This window comes from Grammomys surdaster, unplaced genomic scaffold (genome assembly GCF_004785775.1).
Source record: "Grammomys surdaster isolate TR1022 unplaced genomic scaffold, NIH_TR_1.0 335, whole genome shotgun sequence".
NCBI classification, from domain to species: Eukaryota; Metazoa; Chordata; class Mammalia; order Rodentia; family Muridae; genus Grammomys; species Grammomys surdaster.
This window is the reverse complement of record NW_021604754.1, coordinates 887,335-909,190: the sequence shown is the minus strand read 5'-3', so window position 1 is coordinate 909,190 and position 21,856 is coordinate 887,335. Positions and strand designations below refer to the sequence as shown.

The 21,856-nt window shown below is 34.9% G+C and overlaps 1 protein-coding gene across 2 annotated transcripts in view; it reads right to left on the bottom strand.

The window, feature by feature from the left end:
- Asz1 (ankyrin repeat, SAM and basic leucine zipper domain containing 1) overlaps positions 1 to 19,887 on the bottom strand; it is a 43,425-nt gene extending 23,538 nt beyond the window's left edge. The window contains exons 1-4 of one of the 2 annotated variants that reach the window (XM_028778441.1): positions 19,766 to 19,887; positions 19,248 to 19,347; positions 15,572 to 15,694; positions 13,686 to 13,797 (exon numbers count right to left, since the gene is read on the bottom strand). In XM_028778441.1, the coding sequence (XP_028634274.1) occupies positions 13,686 to 13,797; positions 15,572 to 15,694; positions 19,248 to 19,347; positions 19,766 to 19,870 (440 nt within the window). In that variant the 5' untranslated portion in view covers positions 19,871 to 19,887. The remainder of the gene's footprint in view (positions 1 to 13,685; positions 13,798 to 15,571; positions 15,695 to 19,247; positions 19,348 to 19,765) is intronic. The other variant, XM_028778442.1, reaches the window with a different exon arrangement.
- Between the last annotated feature and the right edge of the window lie 1,969 nt (positions 19,888 to 21,856).

Here is a 21,856-nt window from a genome sequence, read left to right as displayed (position 1 = left end):
ACACACACACACACACACACACACACACACACACACACACACACAGAGAGAGAGAGAGAGAGAGAGAGAGAGAGAGAGAGAGAGAGAGAAAGGGAGAAAGAGAGAAAGGGAGAAAGGAAGAAAGGGAGAGAGAGGGAGAACATTCCATCTAAACACTATGCTTTTCTTAGTAGCCTATAGAAGTTAAAATTATCCTGCAGCAGATACAGACCAAGTTTTAGTAAATACAGGAAAACTGAAATAATTATATCTGACAGTGAACTAAAGCTAGAAATCAGCAGTAAAGAACCTATTAAATACACACGAACTTATGGATATTGAAAAAAACACTACTGGTTGATGAGACTGGTCATCAAATAAATCAAGTAGGAAAATGAGACTAGAACTATCTTAGGGTTTCTATTACTATGGTAAAACACCATGAACTAAAGCAACTTGGAGAGTAAAAGATTTATTTGGCTTACATATTCTGGGTCACAGTCTACTGAAGGAAGCCAATGCAGAAACTTGAGGCAGGAACTTTGTGGTAGGAACTAAAGCAGAAGTCATGAAGGAACATTGCCCACAGGTTTCCTCCTAGGTCTTTCTCCTATAACTCAGGACTAGTGACCTAGGAGTGACACTAGCCAATGTGTGCTAGGCCCTCCCACATGAATCACTAATCACAAAAGTGCACCAAAGGCTTGCGAACAGGTCGGTCTACTGGAGGCAATTCCTTAACTGTTGTTCCCTCTTCCCAGATGACTATAGCTTGTGTCACTGTGATTAAAAACTAACCAATATATCATACCAAAACCTATGGGATGCAATAAAAGCATTTCTAAGAAGAAAGTTTTATAGCGGCAAAAATGCCTACAGTAAAACATTCAAAGTCATATCAAATACTCAACTTAATGATACACCTTTAGGCCTTATAAAAACAAGAACAAATCAAATAGATAGAAATTGATAGATGTAAAGAAATAATTAAGAATATGGGAGAAATTAGTAAAATGGGAACAAGGAACACAAACTCAAACAAAGGGTTCTTTGAAGCCTTAGTCAAAGCAAGTATGTAGATGACACAAATTAATAAAATTATAGATGAAAATGGTAGCATTACTACAGATATCAACCAAATTCATAAAATTATTAAGATATACCTTAAAAACCTGTATTACTCTATACTGAAAAAGTAAAAGAAACAGATGAATTCCTAGATGAAATTGATACATCAAAATTATCAAGATGAGAATACAAATCACATCAAATGCAAGTGAGGATACAGACAAAGATAACTCAAACATACTATACTTCTGCTGGGATTTTAAACTAATCACTGTGAAGGCCAGTACACAGGTCTCTCAAAACAACCAAAAATCTATCACATGACCAAATTAACCCACACCTGAGTATAGCCAATGAACCATAAAGTCTTATCACAGATACTTGCACAGGGTATTTTATTGCTGCTCTCTTCACAGGAACTAACAAATGGAGCTAGTATAGATGTCTATCAACAGATGACCTTTAAAGGAAAGTTATATTACAGATAAAAATGCCTTTTTTCAGCAGAAAAACAAAAATGAAAACATATATTTACAGAAAAGTCATTAGAACTCATGGACATGGTTTTGAGTGAAATAAAGCAGAATCAGATAAACACTGTGTATTTTCTTTCATACAAAGACTTTAGTGTGTGTGTGTGTATGTGTGTACGTGTTGTGTGCATTAGAGTAGGACTATATGTGTGTGTGTGTATGTGTGTGTGTGTTGTGTGCATTATAGAGTAGGACTATGGAAGACGAAGACAAAATCTTAACAGAGGCTGATAGCAGAAAGTTTTATGCAGGACAGCAGCTTAGAGACTACTGAGGGAAGAGGAGCAGCGAGCTGTGGGGAAGAGTGATGGGGGAGGACCACACGCAATGATACATATGTATGAAAATGCCACAATGAAAGCAATCACTTTGTAGGCTAAGTCAAAAGCTTCACCAATAAATAAAATACAGTGGTCAAAAAAAAAAACCTATCTGGAAATAGTAAATAAATGCAGTAGTTACAACCAAATCTGGAAATAGTACAATAACAGAAATGTGACCTAGAATATGTAAAGTTGCCTATTTGGTTTCTTATATTTCTTTTTCCTAAACTTGAACAACATGTGTTTTTTTGAAAGGGACATCAGAGTAAGACAGAACCAGATGTTAAGAGGATTTTCAGCGTTCTGATACATCTATCATTTGTTTTTCCTAAAGGGAGAATGGCTTAGGTAAGCACCCCAGGTTTGAGTTGATAACTAGTAAAGATTATAAGTAGTAGGAGTAATCCTGAAATCCAACTCTGAGTCATCTCAATACCCCATTTCCTTAAAATGATTTGTCTTTCTTCCAAGAAAACTATTAACTATGTATGTTAGAAGAAACTGTTTTTTGGAAGACTAGTACAAATACTTATAGGAAATATATATAGTAAAAATTTCTAGAACCTCTAAGAGACAGAATCAAGTGGATAAAACCCTAAGCACACAACAAATAGTCTTTTAAAAAATCAGAAATAAACTTTAGAATAATTTTGATTGATATTTTAGTGTGTGTGTATGTGTGTGTGTGTGTGTGTGTGCACGCGCGCGCGTGCGCACATGTGTTCACATGCATGTGTAAAATACAGACGTATTGTTTTTCAGGAACCATCCACCTTGTGAGACATGTATTTTCTGACTGAAATTTGAGGCCCCAAGTTTGCTAAGATGGCAGCCACTGAGTCCCAGGCAACTGTCTGTCTCCACTTCTTTGTGCTGGGATTCAGTCCCAGGCTACCATACCTAGCACTTATCAAGAGTGCTGGAGATTTAATTCACATCTCTGTACTTTAAGCAGCAAGCACTTACCAACTAAGCTACCTTCCCAGAGCACTAATTACTATGTTTAAGAAAAAAGTAGCCAGAGGCAAATGGATCTCTGAGTTTGAGTCCAGCCTAGTCTACAGAGTGAGTTCCAGGAAAACCAGGGTTGCATAGTAAAACCCTGTCTGAACCGCCCCCCGACCCCCTACCAAAAAAAAAAAAAGAAAGAAAGAAATAAAAGAGAGAAAGTAACATTTTTCTTTTGCTTGTTTGTTTTTCGTTCTTTGTGGGGTTTTGTAGTTGTTGCTCTTACTTTTGTTTGGTTTTTGAAAGAGAGAGGGAGAAGGGCAGGGAGGACTGAAGAATGGAGAGAGGGAAGAGAGAAGGGAGAGAGAGAATGCAAATAACAAAGTTGTGTGAGTAGGGAAGTGGGTAGGATTTAGGGAGGAGTTAGGGAAAGAGAAAACATGATCAAATATAGTGTTTGATAAATTTTTCAATAAAAGAAAAAACCTAAAAGAAAAAATTTAATTAGAGAAATGAACATTTAGTAATAAAAAAGTACTCAGAGATTATAAAACTAAAAAATATAAGAAGTTAATAGATAAACTTAATAGCAGATGCACAGATTTAGCACAGATTTAGTGATAAGGAAAATATAGCAAGAGAGAAAATCCACTGTAAAGTGTGGAAGAGAAAAAAAGCTGTATCACAAGGGAAAGAGTGTTAGTAAACATATAGGATATGGAGTGATGGTCTAAATCCCGATCATAGTGAGGAGAACGAGATAAAGACAGAATCTTACTGACTGAAAAATTTCCAAAACTAGTAAAAGACTTAGAGAAGTCTACAATTCGTAAGTGACAGATGAGCTTCTCTGTACTGTTCAAAACCACTTCTTTTAAGGAGGATATTTTTTCTCTCCTGGAGAAGGAGTGTGGGAAGGATGGGAAAATAGTATCTTGTGGCAAGAACCTTCCCTTCTACAGAATCTGGTTCCAAGGACCTAGGGTTAGGAATGAAACCTTAAAAGATTGACGACAAGATGAACAGCTGGCTTTTCAATAGAAATCAGGAGAGGCCAGGAAGCAAGAAATAGTTTTAAGAAAGTTACAGTTAACCTAGGTGTGGAATAAGGAGCCTCAGGTTTATAAAATATATTAAGTATGCATAGTGCTGGTGAGATGTCTCTGTGCATAAAAGCACCTGCTGCTGTGTGATGTAAGAACACAAGTAAGGGTGTAAAGAGACAACTTGAGACACGAAGTCATTCTCTGACCTCCACACAGATGCTGTCATATGTACCCAAGCAGAGATAACATATACAAACACAATAATAAATAAAGTTTAAAAAGAATGCCCACAAAATTAGCATAGGAACTATTGTTTTTAGGGTCTCAAGTTTAGGTTGTTGTTTTTTAAACCTTTGACCTTGCAATGAAGATGCAAAAGCAAGATTAATTGTATTGTACTTCAGGTCTAACAATGACAGAGGCATGCACTAAAAATGAATCTTTCTTATTCTGAATATGTACTCTTATTTTCTCAAATCAGAAACTTCTGTATTTGAAATGTTGCCTGTAAGTACTGAAAAAAGGAAACCTATGCACAAGTTTTAGAAAGGCAAAAGTGCATTTTCAGTTGCTGTAATTACAGGTTTAGATATGCAAGGAAACATATCAATAATTTCTAGAGGTAATGAGGTCAGCTGCAGAACCGATTTTGTGTCTTCTAGAATATGTGTTAGTGTGCTTGTATGTACACACAAAGCATTGTATGTGTATGTAATGTCTTGTGCACAATCTGATACATAACTAGGCAATACAGTAAAATGGAATTTCTTATTGCTATTATTTTTTTAAAAAGCAGATTAAATATGGTAAGATTGGGAAAAAATTAAGAAAATGCAAAGAAAACTATAACTATGTATAGAATAGCTAGCTACTTTAAAAAAGGTCAATAGAACTGGGTTTGAGGTGCACAGCTGTAATCCCTGCTCAAAAAAACCCACAGAAAATTAAAACAACAAAGAATAAAAACACAGTATCTTCAAAGGATTAAAAATAAGAATAGCTGCCTTTTCAAAAGAAAGAACAGAGGGTCCAAGAACAGAAAGTCTTAACAAGTATTAAAGTAACTTACAAATCCAAGGTCCTTCTTCATTTGTTATTGTTACTCACATATATCCATGTATATATAAACACACATATTTCTAAAAGGAAAATGATTCCTGATTGACACAAATTACAAGGCAGAATGAAGAATACCAAAGAAGATAATTGTGTGGGGAAATTAAAAGTTAACAGTACAACTGCTAGGACACTCAAATAATAATAATGAATTGTGATTGTCCAATAAATATAAATTTAAATACATGACAATATATACAAAAGACCAATTAAAACATTCTAAGATTCCTACACTACTCATGAATTGATAAAAGCACTAATATATAGTATACTTTAATAAGAAAGAATTGGTGTTGTAAATTCTAGGGTAGCCACTCAAAGAACAAATAACTGACAAGATAGGGGGTGGAATGATAACAATAAAAACCTGGATTCTCAATCAGAATTAGAAAAAATGCAGTTACTAAATGATAGATACATCAGATAATGATAATGGACTAAGTATTTGAATGAAAAATAAATATCATCAATTAATCTCTACTTAAAAGGAAAACTATCATTCTTATCTTAAGTGAAAGCAAATAAAAGTTGAGCCTTAGCAACAATACGTGCACATAAGTTATGTATACATTGGCAAGGATGTAAAGTGGATGTTCTTTTAGAGAGCTTAACATACAAACTGGTAAAGAGTTTTTTCTTTTTCTGAGGATTCTTTATCCATTTTAAATGTATTAACTTTTAAAGTATCTACTTCTGCAAGTCTTTCACAGTATTAATATGCACATTCTTGTTAGGGTAACATCTGGGCCCTGCTCTCTATCAAAGAATAGTTCAAAACAGAAAACACCTTCAGGATGTGATGCTTTTATATATGAGCAAAGCTAGAAATATAGATAAAATTACATAGTTAGAAAAACATAAAATGGACACTCAAACCTTAGAAATCTGTCTCATTAGATATGATGTATGATACAAGAATGTCAAATTATACACAACTTAATGCTTTCAACATGGCAATGTTTAATAAGGACAATGTACTTGCAATACAAACAGTTTTCAAATAAAGATAAAGTTATTAAGTATTGACAGAAAGATCCTATACTTTTTTTGAGTGAGCAGAATATTGTATATGTATACATTTGCATATAAATACATTTCTGATTTTTGAAATGATTGTTGATCGTCATTAAACTGTTTAGCTACTATCTCTGAAAGAACAGAACACATTTCTTTAGTCATGGAGCACTCGTGCTGACTTCACAAACCTATTTGTTATTTAAATATTTACAACAAAATGTGCAAAATATTTATACACAAGTTTAAAAAGAAACATTAGAAAGTAAATGGTCATTTCCAGTAATGTTTTTTTAAGTTAGCAATTTTAAAACTGCTTCTGGAAGAATCCTGTCATTCCTTCTGTCTGCGTTATCAATAGCAAGCTATGCCAGACTTTGATTTAAGGTAGAAGCATGTTCTCACTGCAAGCCAATATTATAGTCTATGAAGCTGCTCCAATGACATTTCTAACTGAATTTATACTCTGAGAAAGAAGGTAAAAATTTCCTAGGGTTTCTTCTTCTTTTTTTTTTAAGAGTAGGCAATAATATTCAACAAGTTAATAAACACACAATGATTACGTCAAAACCTTGAACACTGGTTAATGTGTCCTTATTTATCAATGGTAATAAAACATCTACTGATGCCACCTAAGTTTGTAAAACTATTATCTCCTGGCTTAGAAATCCGAATTGTCAGAAAAATACCTTCTAAATATAAGTATACCACACATATAAATATATATGTATGTATGCATATATATTTCATATGTAAAGATATATTATCAATGATAAATTATATAAAAAATTATATACTAAATCATATAGTACACATTATAAATATATATGTACATATGAAATATAGATAAATATGTATGCATATAAATAAAAATACATATGTATATATCATACATACAAATATATACTATATGCATACACATATACATGAAATATATACATATATGTATTTCATATATATAAAATACACACACACACACACACACACAAACAAACAAATACGAAAATATTTCATCAAATTAGGGGGAAATCTTACAAATTCCACAAACAAAAAACATTAAGTTACAACATGCTTTTACAAGAGTTATAACTACTTTAACAATAAAAATGTCAGTTCTAGTTATCACTGATTTATAAGCATTACTTAGATGATGTATTTAAAAGCAATTAATACAGTGCTTGAAAGGCAGCAAATGTTAAGATGAATGTTTCCTTTAAAAACAACATGTCTGATAAGGTGGCTCAGTGGTAAAAGGGCCTGGCTGTGCAGGCTTATGGGACCCAGGAAATGAAAAAGTATTTGCACAGGAACTATGAGCAGATAGAAAAATGCCTACAGAGTGGGAGAAAATCTTTATCTGCTAAGCGTTTAAATCAACAATATTTAAGAAAAACGTAATTGTGGTTTCTTAGAGTATTAATTTTAAAAATTACTTTTAAGTTGTTAATTCTTTGCCATTAATCCCAAAGAAAGAAAGGAAAAAAAATAGAGAAAGTAATTAAAGAGTGAAGTAGATTTCTTTGCACCAACATGGAAATCTTATGAAATGTTAAATTTATATTTTTGAAAAAAATCTATGAAAGAAATTTACACAGAAAATAAAATACAGAGTAGATACTAAAATAGACATAACTATAAAAAATTAAAATTAGAAGATATTAATTTCTCCTTGTAGACATGGCAGGTTAAATAATTTGTACCAAGCTATGAAGGCACCTAAAGCAGCTGTACTAAAAAAAATAAAATTTATCAAAAGCAAAGATAGCAAGAAATCACTGAACAGAAATCCAGAGAGCAAATACCAGAGATAACATTTATAATTGCTTTTGCTTGAGGACCCTTTCCAATTCACAGAAGTCAATAGGAAAATGGCTCTGAATATCAGAATTAAGTCAACAGTCCAGGGATATACCCAGTAAAGGGCCTGATAAATCATACGTAAGACAAATTAAGCTGGCACTCAAGGGATGGTATCTTCTAGGTTGAAAAAGATATCTTCATGTCGTATCTCCAAAATGGCCCAGGGACATTCAAAATCTAAATTTAAGATGCCATGATTCTAGAACTAATAATGTCCCAGCCACCTTTTAGAACAAGCACATTTTAACTGACATATGATTGAATGCCTCATATTACTCCTGCAGTAAGTTTTAAAATCTAAAGACTGGCAACCTTGGTCATTAGAAGAGGAATGAGAAATGTTACCAGCAGGAAAAGGCTCACAAAGCTCATACAATGGTACTGATCTATCTAGGTGGCATATTTACCACATTAAACAGTTTTGACTTGAGAGTTTGAAATATTTTCAGGGAATAATAAATTATAAAAAGTAGCACTGCAGTTTTAAAAGGAAACCAGAAAAGTAAATGAAATTAACTCTCCATTGTAGTAATGGATTGAAGGTAAATATGATTTGGTGAACTAACGTAATGTGTATATGTGCATGAACATGGATAAGCCTGTACCAATAATAAGCATGTGGCAATGATACACTCTTTCCTTCCACCATCACGTGGAGCACAGTCATTAGGTTTGCAGAGCAAGCACTTCTACCTGTTCAGACATTTTATCAGCTCCAGATTTGAACACTTATTTACTTACATAAAAATTCAGAAGCAGAACAAGCAGCAAAACTATTGGAGCAGTTAAGAACTATACTATAGCTGGACATCGTGACACAAACCTTTAATACCAGCATTACAGAGGCACTATGACACTGAGGCTAGTAGCCTCACCTACACAGCAAGATCCAGCCAGCCAAGGCTATATAACAAAACCCTGTCTCAAGAAAACCCTGAATATTAAACATTTACCTTTAAGTGATAAAATTTTCAGTTTTTAGATAAAAAGGAAAGGCTCACTATAAAAAGGCTAAGTTATATTTGTTTTGATTTTTAGCTTCTTTGTAAAAGAACTGTTGGAAAACTTTCTCCCATATCAATTGAACAGGTAAGTGAAGAACTCCATCACAACTCAGGGCAACAAACATGTAGAGGATGCCGACTTTGGAAACAGAATAGAATTCATAGATGTACAAGACAAGGAAAACTGTGAGCAGGATAGTCTAGGTTCCTGGGTGCCTTCTCTTGGCAGCTAGAATATATCTGAAAGCAGAAAGAGTCCCAGCAGACAATGAAGGTAGAACACTTAAGTTCATGTTACCCACGAGAGTTCCACTCACTGCATACCAACAACTCGATTTGAACTTTATCTCCTAATAAGCAGGTAGGTTAAATATAGCTATGGGTAAGTCAGTGCTACCCAAAGGAAGCATCCAAGGCTCTTTTCTACACTTAGGCAGGCAGGGGTGGAGAAAGATGCAATGCTGGCAGCAATGCTCTTACGACCCATGTCCCCAGGCTTGGCATCAAAATGCTTTAAATTCTGCTTTTGAAGTCACCAAAGAACTTTGTAGAAATTTTATATGTAATTTTGCCCTTTCGATATCTAAGCCAATACATTTTGTTTTATTATATTAGCTATTTTTACCATACCAGGGCGTTAGTTTCTGTTGAGGTTTGGTTTTTTGCTTGCATCCATAATGCTAAATACCAGCCCCCAAGCCTAGTTGCTCCCAGGGAGAGTCTACCTGTACCCAAAAAACATACCCAAGTGAAACTATGTAATCTTGCTCAGGTTATCCCTGATTAGTGAATAAAGATGCCTATAGTCAGTAGCTGGGCAGAAGACAGGGTTCTCAGGTTCCTGTGCTTGAGGTCTGAGGAGACCATGAGGAGGAGATAAAGGAGGAGAACAGAGGCAGAACGCAGGGAAAGTGAGTTATGAATACGTGGTAATGAGGGCTGTTCCATTACAGTGAAGAGCAGCCCAAAAGGAACACAGCAAGTTATAATTCAGGCTTATTGATGGGGAAGTAGATTCTAATAGCAGAGAGTGCAGATGTCTGCCTAGCTCTAACGTTGATTAAGGCTTATTATAATAATAAAACTTGTGTATCTTTTATCTGGGAACTGAATGATCAAAGGCAGGGATCTTCCAACTGAGATTAAATATTTTCTACAACAAGTTTCTTTTCTATTGCAGTGGTAAAATAAATGACTAAGGTAACTAACATAGAAGGAAGGGTTTAATTGGCTTATGGTTCCAAAGGGATGAAAGTTTGGCATGGCAAGGAAGGATGGCAATAAGCAGCTGGCATGGAGACTAGAGCTGAAGCTGAGGTCTCAGATTTTTGACCTGCCCAAAGCAGAGAGGGCTAACGGAACGGTACCAGACTTTAAACATTCAATGCCCACTCTTAACTTCCTCTACCAAAGTTATACCTCTCAAGCCTCCACAAGCAATGCCACCAACTGGAAACCAAATACTCAAATGCTCAAAACTATGGTGGCATTTATGATTCAAACAAACACACCTACAATACAAAGAGTCATGATTCTTTTAAAAAATATAAAATATTCATAGAATGGAATATCAAGTAACAAATAACTGACTTATACAACATAGAAATTGTAATATTCATTAACTTTGTGAAAGAAATTAGACACACAAAATATCATACAATTCTATTTATATAACATTTATAGAATAAATGATTATAGGTGTACAAAACAGTAGCAAATGACACATTAGCTACTAAAATAAGGGAATTTACAGGAAAGGGTACAAATAAATCTTATGGAAAAATTGAAATGTTTTGATTTAGAGTGTGGATAACACAAATATATACTGCTCAACCGGTCAGTTACACACTAAAATGTAAATAATTTACTGGATGTAGATTTTACATAAATTAAAAAAAAATACTACATAAATTCCATGGTACCATTCCAAAAAGATTTCTACCAAATAAAAGTGTATGAAATTCAACATTTACTCTTAACTTCTATGCTTTCTATTTATTTTTAGCAAAACCAACCATGTGAATTGGTTCAAATCATTCTTTTTTATTATAAAATTCTACAGACTCCTACAATCTTCTAACAAACAAGTCAATTCCTTATTTTCTTCAGGCCCCCACTCCATTTTATATATAAACTAAGACGCTGTATTTTGAGATGTCTTCATAGGATGTAGATGCATCCAAGACATTTCAGACATCAGAGCAGACAGTTCAGTCTTTAGCTCACAGCCCGACCATAAGGCTTTGCTGTTTCTTTTATTCATGACAGAAGACTACAGATTTCATTTTAGTTTAAAGGAAATCTTTCTAGAAAACTAGCAGTTGGGTGATCATTTAGCTTTAACAAAATTAGTCAGTTATAAGCTTTATGTATAACTCTTCCATTGTTTTAAGAAGTATTTTTTAATTTATTTTATGTATATGAGTACAACGTAGATGTCTTCAGACACACCGTAAGAGGGCACTGGATCCCATTACAGATGGTTGTGAGCCACCATGAGGTTGCTGGGAATTGAACTCAGGACCTCTTGAAGAGCAGACAGTGCTCTTATCCTCTGAGCCATCTCTCCAGAGAATGTCATCAGACTGAAAATAAAGTCATCTAAATGTTTGTTTTTAATCTGTGACATGTGAATAATTCTTTGTTTCATTTGTCTCTGTTATATTTTGTAGATGTTACATACAAAAACTACAACTTCTGATATTCAAATAGGTTTCATTTTTTTCCCATTGTTAATGATTTGCCTATCCAGTTCCCTCCATATCTCACTGTATTCTCTTGTGTTCTGGGACTGTTTTCCTTTTTCATGACACTTGTCATTTCAGGTCTATCCCACATATCCGAAAGATAACATCTAGTTCTTAAAGAGGTAGACTAGAAGAGCCCAAGTCACTGGCTGGATTGTCATCTCCTTTATTATGCTTATAAGCTAGGCAGTAATGGACAAAGCTGTCACCACTTTCGGTTGGTACAATCTTACTGTAAGTGGTACAGGCTTGACCTTGAACCCATAATCTCCCTACTTCAAAGTTCTGCAAGTTAAGACTAACAGGTATGTACTGCTATGTCCTGGCTACTACCTATAATGTCTTGTGAAAGTACTGAAAGTGAAAAAGCAAAAACACTGAAGAACACATAGCAAACTCAGTGTTCCACTGAATCCAAAGAGGCAAATCTTATTTAGGCCACTTCCAAAGGTACAAATCTAAATGACAGCACCCATAAATTTGATTCAACTACATGTCTTAATCATTTGTTTCAATTTCAAGGTACAACCAGATCGAAAATTTACACGTGAGAGCTATATTCTAAAGAAATTAAAAATATTCCTATGAAGTGATGTGCTAAATATTTGCAGAGAGTTTTAATATCTACTCTTTTAATCTTTAATTTTTTATTACTTTTATTTTTTTATACTCCAGTTATTATCCACTCCCAGTCTGCCCTCCCACAGTTCCTCATCCCATTTCTCCTGCCAGTCTCCAAGAGAATGTCCCCACCCACCACCTGGATTATCTATAAGGCTTGACCTTTTTAACACTAGATCAGGGTTTCTTTACATTAATACTGTTTACATTTTGGAGCTAGAAATCCTTTGTGTGAAGGGGATATCCTATGAATTGTAGGATATTTTTGCTGGGCATCCCTGACCTCTAGCTACTAAATGCTAACAATATCTTTGAGATATAACAATAAAAAGTATCTCTAGAGATTGCCAAGGCTATATGGAAAGCAAACCAGGTCTTGCTTGAGAAGCACTCCAAAGAGATAAAAATCATTTTTTTTTAATTTTAGTAAATATCTAGAAATACCATGTAAGTACTTTCCAAGGCTGCTACTTTCATCTCAGATGTAGTAAACTAAATTAGGGAGAAAATTTCAGAGTTCAGCTAATTGTTACAACATTTGAGGCAATGGATAGTAACTATTTGGAATAATAGTTTAGCAATGATTCCATTAATACTAAGCATTTACTTTATGTGTACTAATTCCTACTTTCTGCATGTTTATGATTAGCTGAAACAAAAGGAGAGATTTAGTAGGAAGACTGACTAGAAAATAAAGCCAGGCAAGAAGTCAACGAAAAATTTTTCAGCAATCTATTTTTACTATTAGTGACTTTTCAACATATATGTGGTTCATTTACTGTTTGTATATAGTACTATCACATATATACAAAAACCTGACCAACTGTTAAAGTTGTAGGAAAAGGGAAATACTTCTATGCATTTTCTTAGTATTTGTATAAGTAAAACTTAATTATCTTAAGAAATATTTAGTCATTGTTTTTAGTTATGTGTATACATATTGTATGTGGTGGTGTGGATATGAGTACAAGTGTGTAAAACATCCAGAAAAGAGTGTTGGATTCCCTGGAACTAACAATCCAGGTTGCTGTGAGTTGTCGGTTCTGGGAACTGATTTTGAGTCATCCATATCAGCAGTACATACATCTGTTAATTGGCAAACCACCTTGACCCAAATTCTTACCTAATACATGTAGAGAACAACCTGAGCTACTTTACGACTGTACTATCACTCAACAACCATGTTCTTGTGAGACTGTGATTCACAGAAAATACGTTTACAGTTCCGTTTCTTTGTGATTTCAAATTTACCAGAAGTTTACCCTCATGTTATCTTCTTTTGATAATCATATACAATGAAACTCTGACTTTATGACGTATTTTCATTCACTATTTGACCAAGCAAACAATGTTATTGATCTTTAAACATTCATTTTATCAAATGTATAGCAGGTTGATAGAGTAATTTAAACAGAGAGGCTCTTACCTACAAGCAACATTTGGATCCACATTTCGTGAAAGTAGTAACTCTACACACTTCAAGACTTGCTCCTCTGAGCCACGAGCAGAACAAGCAGTTATCAAAATGGTTAACTTGTCTATATGAGTGGAAAAGCAAAGAAATCCCCACACGTTAGAAGTGCCTCTAATTGCCTTCTTCACCATCCTAAGCATGTACTGCACTCTAAAATTCTCTACCTCTTCCCATCTCCGTACACACCTCACTGTCTTGGCAAAGGGTCTTTTGCACCTCTAAATTGTATGCTCAATTCATATGATAACTTTGTTCACCTATTGGCATTTCTTCAAGAGAATAGAAAGTGGTTCAGCACAATGAATTTGGATATCCACATCACATGCATGTGAAGTTTTCATAGATAAAAGTTTGCCTTGCTGAACTTCTGATTGGGAAATATAGTCTCTGGTATGTATATGTATGTGTATGTGTATGTGTATGTGTATGTGTATGTGTATGTATACATATACATAGTCTCTGGTAAATGATATAGTCTCTGGTTTTACTTCACTTCTAACAATCCTGAAAGGTGTTTGTAAACTGTACTGATGCAGAGGTAAAAAGACAACTCCTAGAAATTGGTTCTCTCCTTTCACCATGTAGGTTCCAGAGATTTAACTCACATAAGCAGGCTTGGCTTGACAACAAGTGCTTTTACCTACTGAACCATCTCTCTGGTCCCTCCACCCTTTGGTGTGTTCTTTTTTGTTAGTTTGGTTTTGGGTTTGTTTGTTTGTTTTTGGTCATTTTTATTCTGTAAATTAGTCCTGTTTTCTAAAAATGGAGGAAATTAGGATTGACTAATTAAAGACAAAACAAAACAAGCCAACCAAACAAAAACAAAATATACCAACTTTTCAAGTATTAGGAATATAAAATAGGATACCACAGTCATGTTTTCACTAGTGGCTCAATACAGATAAACCATAATTATTCTAGACCCAGTTTTATCACTGACAGCATAACTACCATGATGCCTTAATATTTTGCGAGAACCAATTTATAGCCATGAAACTAATAACAGGCCTCACTACCCAATGGGACTCTTGTAGAAAATACAACATGCCTTATAAACACAAGTGCTTCTCTGATTTTAAATAGAAAATGGAAACCATGACTTTTTGAGCAGAATATTTTATGTATTTTCAAAACTATCCTTCTTTAATATAGTTTTCATTAAGGGCTATTTTCAATCCTAAGCATGCAACTAAGGGAGGAATGTCTGTAAAACATGTAGAACATTATTGTAATAGCTTTATAAGTACTTCATGTAAATTACAAATGTGAAAATTCATTCTGAAACAAAATGAATATTTATACCTCAAAGGTAAAATGAATTCAAATATATATTAGAAGCATCTTAATGAGGTGTCATCACTGCTTCAATGTAATAAACTGGATTTACATATATACCTTTGCTTTTTACAATGGACTCACAGTACTAAGTAGAAGTTGTTGAATAAAAAAGCAGAGATTTATTATAAACCATCTATGAAAAAACTTTAATGTAATTGTTTTCAAGTATACAAAGCAAAAGTTTCAAATAGTTTTTCACAAAATTACTGGCTTTTTGATATTGCTTTCAGTGATCTTTCCTTAAAAAAAAAACCCATCTAGCATATTATTTAAAGTACACATTAATATAACATGTTATAAAGATAACAAAATATAGAGGTTACAAATCTATTTTCTTGGAGTGGTAGTTTAAACATGTATATTTAAATTTGAGTTTTCATATCTCTATATAAAAGATTTTTGCTTCAAGTACTTTAATTATTCACTTAGCACAACTGTTGTTTAGAAATCAAAGAATCACAGTAAACTGTCAGTTAAATTTTCTCAAACATTTTACTTACCCTTATCAAAGCTTGCATTAGCACCTCTGTCCAAAAGGAACCGAACCAGCTCTACATTGGCCACACTAGCAGCATACATAAGAGGGGTCCATCCATAGCAGAAGCTGGAATCTACATTAATGCCTGTTGATGTAGAGAACATTTGTTTAAAGAAGTGTATCTTTTAATTCCGTGTGTATATACATATAATTATATTATGTATCATTTTAAATACACACATATACATGAATGTTTGTCTGCATGAATGTGTATGTACCACTGGTGTGCAGAGAGGCAAGAGGCTATAAGAACTCCAGAAACTGTAATGGAGTTACAGATGGTTCTCAGCTACCATCTAGGTGTCTCAGAAAGGTTTCTTCATAAGAAAGCTTTCAAAGACTACAGGTATTAGTATTTGTAAAATTTGTTACCTTCAGTTTCATGGTGGCACTACATTCAATGAGACTCAGTACGATCAATATTTACCACATAATAAATACAGCATCTGTAATATAAGAATTTTCTATGGTTTCTTTCTCTAATGGTGGTGTTGGGGAAGATTCTGTGGAGGTTATATGTCTTTTACGTGACAATATTATTCCTGGAAAATATCATACATCTCTATGGTTTTAAATGCCACATGTGCCTCCAAGACATCCTTAACTTCTTAGCAGCATGAAATTTTACCCATGGATAGCTGATAAAGCATGGAACTGAAAGTTAGCTTAGAACATAAGGCTATGTTGAGAAACGCAGATTTCACTTTGTAATCCAAGGTTCAAAATTACCGTGTATCTATATTATGAACTCAAAATACTACTGTTGACAATGAAACAGAAGCCAAGAGAACCAATAATAGAAAGCTAGGACTATATAATACAAAAATAAAACCAAGAACACTGAAAAGAGAGGAATTGGAAGGAAAACAAAAAGAAATTCAAAAACAGTATCACTGTTAATTTAAAATTACTTTGTGGTATGGTTACACATCACAAGCAGAAAATTACCATCAAATTTTACTTTAGAAAATGAATTAAGAAGCAATGAGCTAGAATAAGGAGAGGTATGAAATGTCAGGGCTTGAATACAAAATAAAGTTTAAATTAGTAGCTATTTAGATGGGACAGGGCAGGAGCGAGGGATAAAAACTTATGCTCTTTCATAGGATCTATCTGGTTCAATTTCCAGCACCCATATGGCAGCTCACAACCACCTTTAATGCCAGTTCTATGATATGTGATGCCTTTTTCTGGCCTCTGTGGTACTACATGCATATGCTACACAGACATGCAAACAGATAAAAATATCCACACACATTATAGATATAGATGCAGATACAGATATAAATATATAGACATAACATTTAGAATGTGACAGAGACAGGTAGTAACTGCCAAGAAAAGACAATAAAAATCTTCAAACCATTAATACTACAAATCTTTTGAATTATTTGGAATTTCCTCAAAAATACTGGCCTAGCAATATAAGACAAACAAACAGAAAACATGTTGGGCTAACCTAGGATTAAGAAGCACAGAATCTGCGTTACAAGGACAAAGATCCAATAAGAGAATGAACCCAAACCTATTAAATTCATATAAACCACTTCCTTTAACGATATTAGGAGTAAAGTGGTAATTTCTCATTGACACTTGCAGACCAAAGAGGTTGGAGGGATGGCTCAGTAAGTTAAGTGGGCTGACTCTTTTTCTAGAATATCTGAGTTTAATTCTCAGCTCCCAAATGGTGATTCATAACTGCAGCTGCTGACATATTGACAGGCAAAGCATCTATACACATAAAACTAAAAGTTAATAAAAATACTGGCTGATTTCAGGAAAGAAAAGAGGATGCTTTTCTGTTTCAAAGAAAATGTACAGTTAACATCATTGGTTTTAATGTTTTATTGTTTATAGATTTTCATGGTCTCTGGCTACAGCATTCTCCTTAGAAAGATAAAAGTCAAGTCACTGAGGAAATGCTCTGAAGGGCTGACTTTTTTCTTGTTGAAGCACTAAGACACTGAAGACTATACAAGTAAATTTCCAACGGTCTTAGTTAAACTCTATGATGTATATTGTAATTACTGGGGAAATGTTTGAGCTAAATTATATGCTTGAGCTTCTGTTTGTCTTTTCTAACAATTTTTTCCTAAGTCGATGTGATAATCAGAAAATGAGTTTCGAGTAACAATCATATTTTATTATTGTTTTTTTCCTTGGGCTGTTGCTAGCAAAACTGTGATAAAAGATAGAAATACAATGTATGACAAAAGAGAAATAAATGTTGAATTCTAGTATAAAAATTCTCACTGATCATCACCTCTAATACTTATTTTGTGGAAGCAAAAGTAAAAGACCTTTCTCCTTATACCTATACATTTATTTTTGGCTTTTAAAAATAAGTTTTAAAATGAATTGTAATTAAAGACAAATTTCAAATGGTTGACCACTTACTCAGCAGTTGGCTCTTCACAAGAGGCTGAAACCTCTCATGTGCCCACCAATCACACTAAACCCTAGTATTTCATGTTCCTCCATCACCCTCAACATTCCTAGTTCCACTATTCTGAGAACAAATTCTCTTTTCTGAAACAAACATCTGCCTATTCTACCCCAATTATCACTGTGTTCAATATATATATATATATATATATATATATATATATATATATATATATATCTCCAGTCCTCAAATTTTCTTATTTAACTCTTATTGAACATTGTCAGGTCAATAACAAAGTCCAGCATTTGTTCACAAAGTGACACAGATCTTTCCCATTTGTTACAAAAATAACACCTAAGACTTACATATTGCTTACACATCTTAAGCTAATATTGACATAAACCTTATTCTAAGTCTTTATTTACATGTTTATTTTAATTTCAATAACCTTGAGTATAATGCTACTAACCTTTTAAAAGGGGGAAAACTAAAACCTACAAAAGTCTAATAGCTTATTTAATATTACAGAGCCATCAAATGTCATGGTTAGTAATCAAATCCTGATCTTGTTTTGCAATGCTGTATTTTCATTAAACACCATATTGTCTCTAGCATAGGAGAAAAATAGTTGCTGTCTACAACCTCGTATTTGTGTGTCTGTGTTTTGTATCTTGTAGCTGTTTAACATTTGTTAGCCCTTGGATAATTTCCACCACTCTGATTAATTTGTATGTGTAGGTAATTTAAAAATAAGCTTTACTTAATCGATATAAAAGCATTATGGGACTTGGGGTGAAACTATATTTTACATAAAGGGACTGATGTTCTGAAAACTTAAGTAACATTCCCAAGGAATCACAAGAAGAGTAGGCCAAGAAAATAGAATATCCAGATACTCATTCTGATACTCAGGCCTTAGGCCACCAAAACATAATGCAGAAGGAAACAGAACCTGAAAGAGTTAAGAAGCATACTATAGCAAAGTAAGTATTTTAAAAAGGGTGATCAAGGTGGGGTTAAGATTAGTCAGAGGCAGGCTTCGTATAGGTTCAAGAGCCAATGGAAAGTAATTTGACCCATTCAAAATGAGCGGGTAGGTGAAGAAAAGAGGTCAGGAAGACAAAAAGCCAACTAAGACAAGGGGAACACAACTTACATTAACACTCCTTAGGGAAAAAACGACACAAACTTTAAAAAATAAGGTGCTCTAATGGACTTAACGATTTACTTGACAGGATTCCCTAACTCTCACCAGAATCCAGGAGTTCCTTCACTAAGGAAATATCTCCGGTGGTCAGTGCTTTCTTAAATGTTTCGTTCTTCTCTTCAACAGGTAAAGACCTTTTTAGTTTCTAAAAGAGCAGGAAGTTAAATTTCTCGTTAATGTATATTTTCATTTACAACGCATCAGGAAATAATTTTTTTTCCGATTTGTTTGTTTTAACTACATAGGGTTGTTTCTGCTCTGGCCAGCAAATGAAGTACCCAACGAATCCCTGTCTAAAGTTATCTTTAAAGGGAACGATTATCAAAATCCAGGTGAAGCTAGGTCTGCGGCCTAAAGGATGCAAATGAAAACCGCAGTTGGTAACCAAGGGAGCAATTTGCTAGTTTGCTTAATAATTTGAAACGCGCACAATCCATAGCTCTGGGAGAAAGTTATGGAGCTGGGCACGAGGGGAAACACTGGGTTCACGTGTCTGGGCCTAGCTTCCGAAAGCCACGGGAGACCCCAAACGGGTGCAGTCCAGAAGTTGCCTTTTCCACTACCTGAGAGGACCGGTCGAGATAGCCAATATCCCAGCCATCATCCTCACTATCGCTGCTCTCGCCTCCGCCAGCCACTGCCAAGCCCCTCAGAGTGCCCGCCGCCATGACCAGAAGCTGTTCTTCCAGTGGCGCCTGCGCACTACCAGAGGCGGAGCGTGGCGCCTTTGGCGCAGGCGCAGAGCTGCACACAGCCACTTCCTCCTTCTACAGAACGTGCGTGCTGTGAGGGAGCTGGCCTTTCACACCAGAACCTGGTGGCCTCACGCCTCACGAAGGCCCACCATTTGGGCCTTCTGCCCCTCCATGGTACTTCCAGTTCTTTTAAGGGACATTGTTATATTAAAAAAGAAAAAAAAAAACGTTTGATTACTTTCTTGAACTTCAAAGAATGCACGCTAGTGGAAGGAACTGAGTACGACTGGGCTTTTCTCGCCGTGAACTGTGTGCTGGGTGAGATGGACTCCTATCCGAAATAAGCGCCTTATTAGACAAACTCCTATTTGCTAGAGTATGTCATGAACGAGTACCACAGGGACTTTCCAGAAGCCGCCAGAAGACTGAGACGAGTAATTACCTCATCCTTACTTCCGTTCTTTGACTTCTATGTGACCAGAGGTCTCAGCTTAGAGTTAGAAAGCCAATCCTCAAAATACTGTCCTGCTGTGACTCGTAGATGCCCCAGCACAAAAAGTCACTCATGAGAGGAGAATTTGGGGGAAGACAGAATCAGAAACCTTGATTCAGATATCCAGAGAACAAGTAATACCAGCTACTTCAGGTGAAAGCAGCTGAAGGTCAGATCCACTTTTCTACATCATATTGATAGAATGTTGATAACAAATCTATTATCTTAGGCACACACGCACACTTACACACACTGTCTGTCTGTCTGTCTGTCTGTCTGTCTGTCTGCCTGCCTGCCTCGCTGTAGTATTAGGTGCATTTCCATATGACATTTTCCAAAGCTCGTTGGTGTTATGTTATTTATCTCTTCCCGGCTATATTCCATTTTTCATCCTGCCCTCCCATCCCACATTCCAATTTAACCCTTTCTATAATTTTGTTCAAGCCTTTACACTGCTGCATCTATCCCCCTTCCATTCTCTTGAACATGTCCCCCCATGAGTTTTACTAAGTCCCTGTTCTCGGTGAGTATTCCAAATGGAACATGCATATCTAAAGATTCACAGCTAACATCCACAAAAGAGCAAAAACATGAAATGTTTGTCCTTCTGAGGCCAGTCAACCTTACTCAGAATGCTTGTTTCCAGTTCCATCTACTTATCTACGAATTTCATAATTTCATTTTTCTTAACAGCTATTATATAAATATATTTTCATTATTTATTAATCAAGTGACTACATCTAGGCTTTTTCCATTTTTTGACTATTATGACTAGAGCAACAACAAATATGGCTGAGCAGGTTTCTCTGTAGAAGGATAGAAAGTCATTTGGGTATATGACCAAGAGTGGTCTAACAGGATCATGTGGTAGATCTATTTATAGCTTTTTGAGGAACCTCCACACAGATTTCCATAGTGGCTGAACCAGCTTGTTGTCCTTTCTCCATATTTATACCAGTATTTTTGTGGAGATTTTGATCATTGCCATTCTGACTGAGGTAAGATAAAATCTCAAAGTAGTTTTATTTTAGATTTCTCTGGTGCCTAAGGATAGCAAATGTCTTAAAAATTTCTCAGCCAGTTGTCTGATCTTTTGTAGTGACTTGAGCTTGTTTTCATCTATAAATTTGGTGTTTTGAAGCTATTGCAGTGTAGTTCAGACTGACCTGGGATTCACTGTGTTTTCAGGTTGTCTTGGAACTCACCATCTCTCTGCTTCTCCTCACGTGCAGGGATTACAGCGGGGATTCCATGTGCCACCATGTCCAGCTATATTTGTATTTTTCCCTGATGCCAGATAGCAGCTTCTCTATATATCATTTTAACTTTTAGACCAACCTCAAATTCTACAAGGTTGCCTTTTCCGGATCATAGAAACTCCATGCATAATTGGTAAACGATGAAGAACATTTTTGTCTTTAATATTCCACCATGAGATTTGTGTTAGTAATTCCATAGTTCTCATT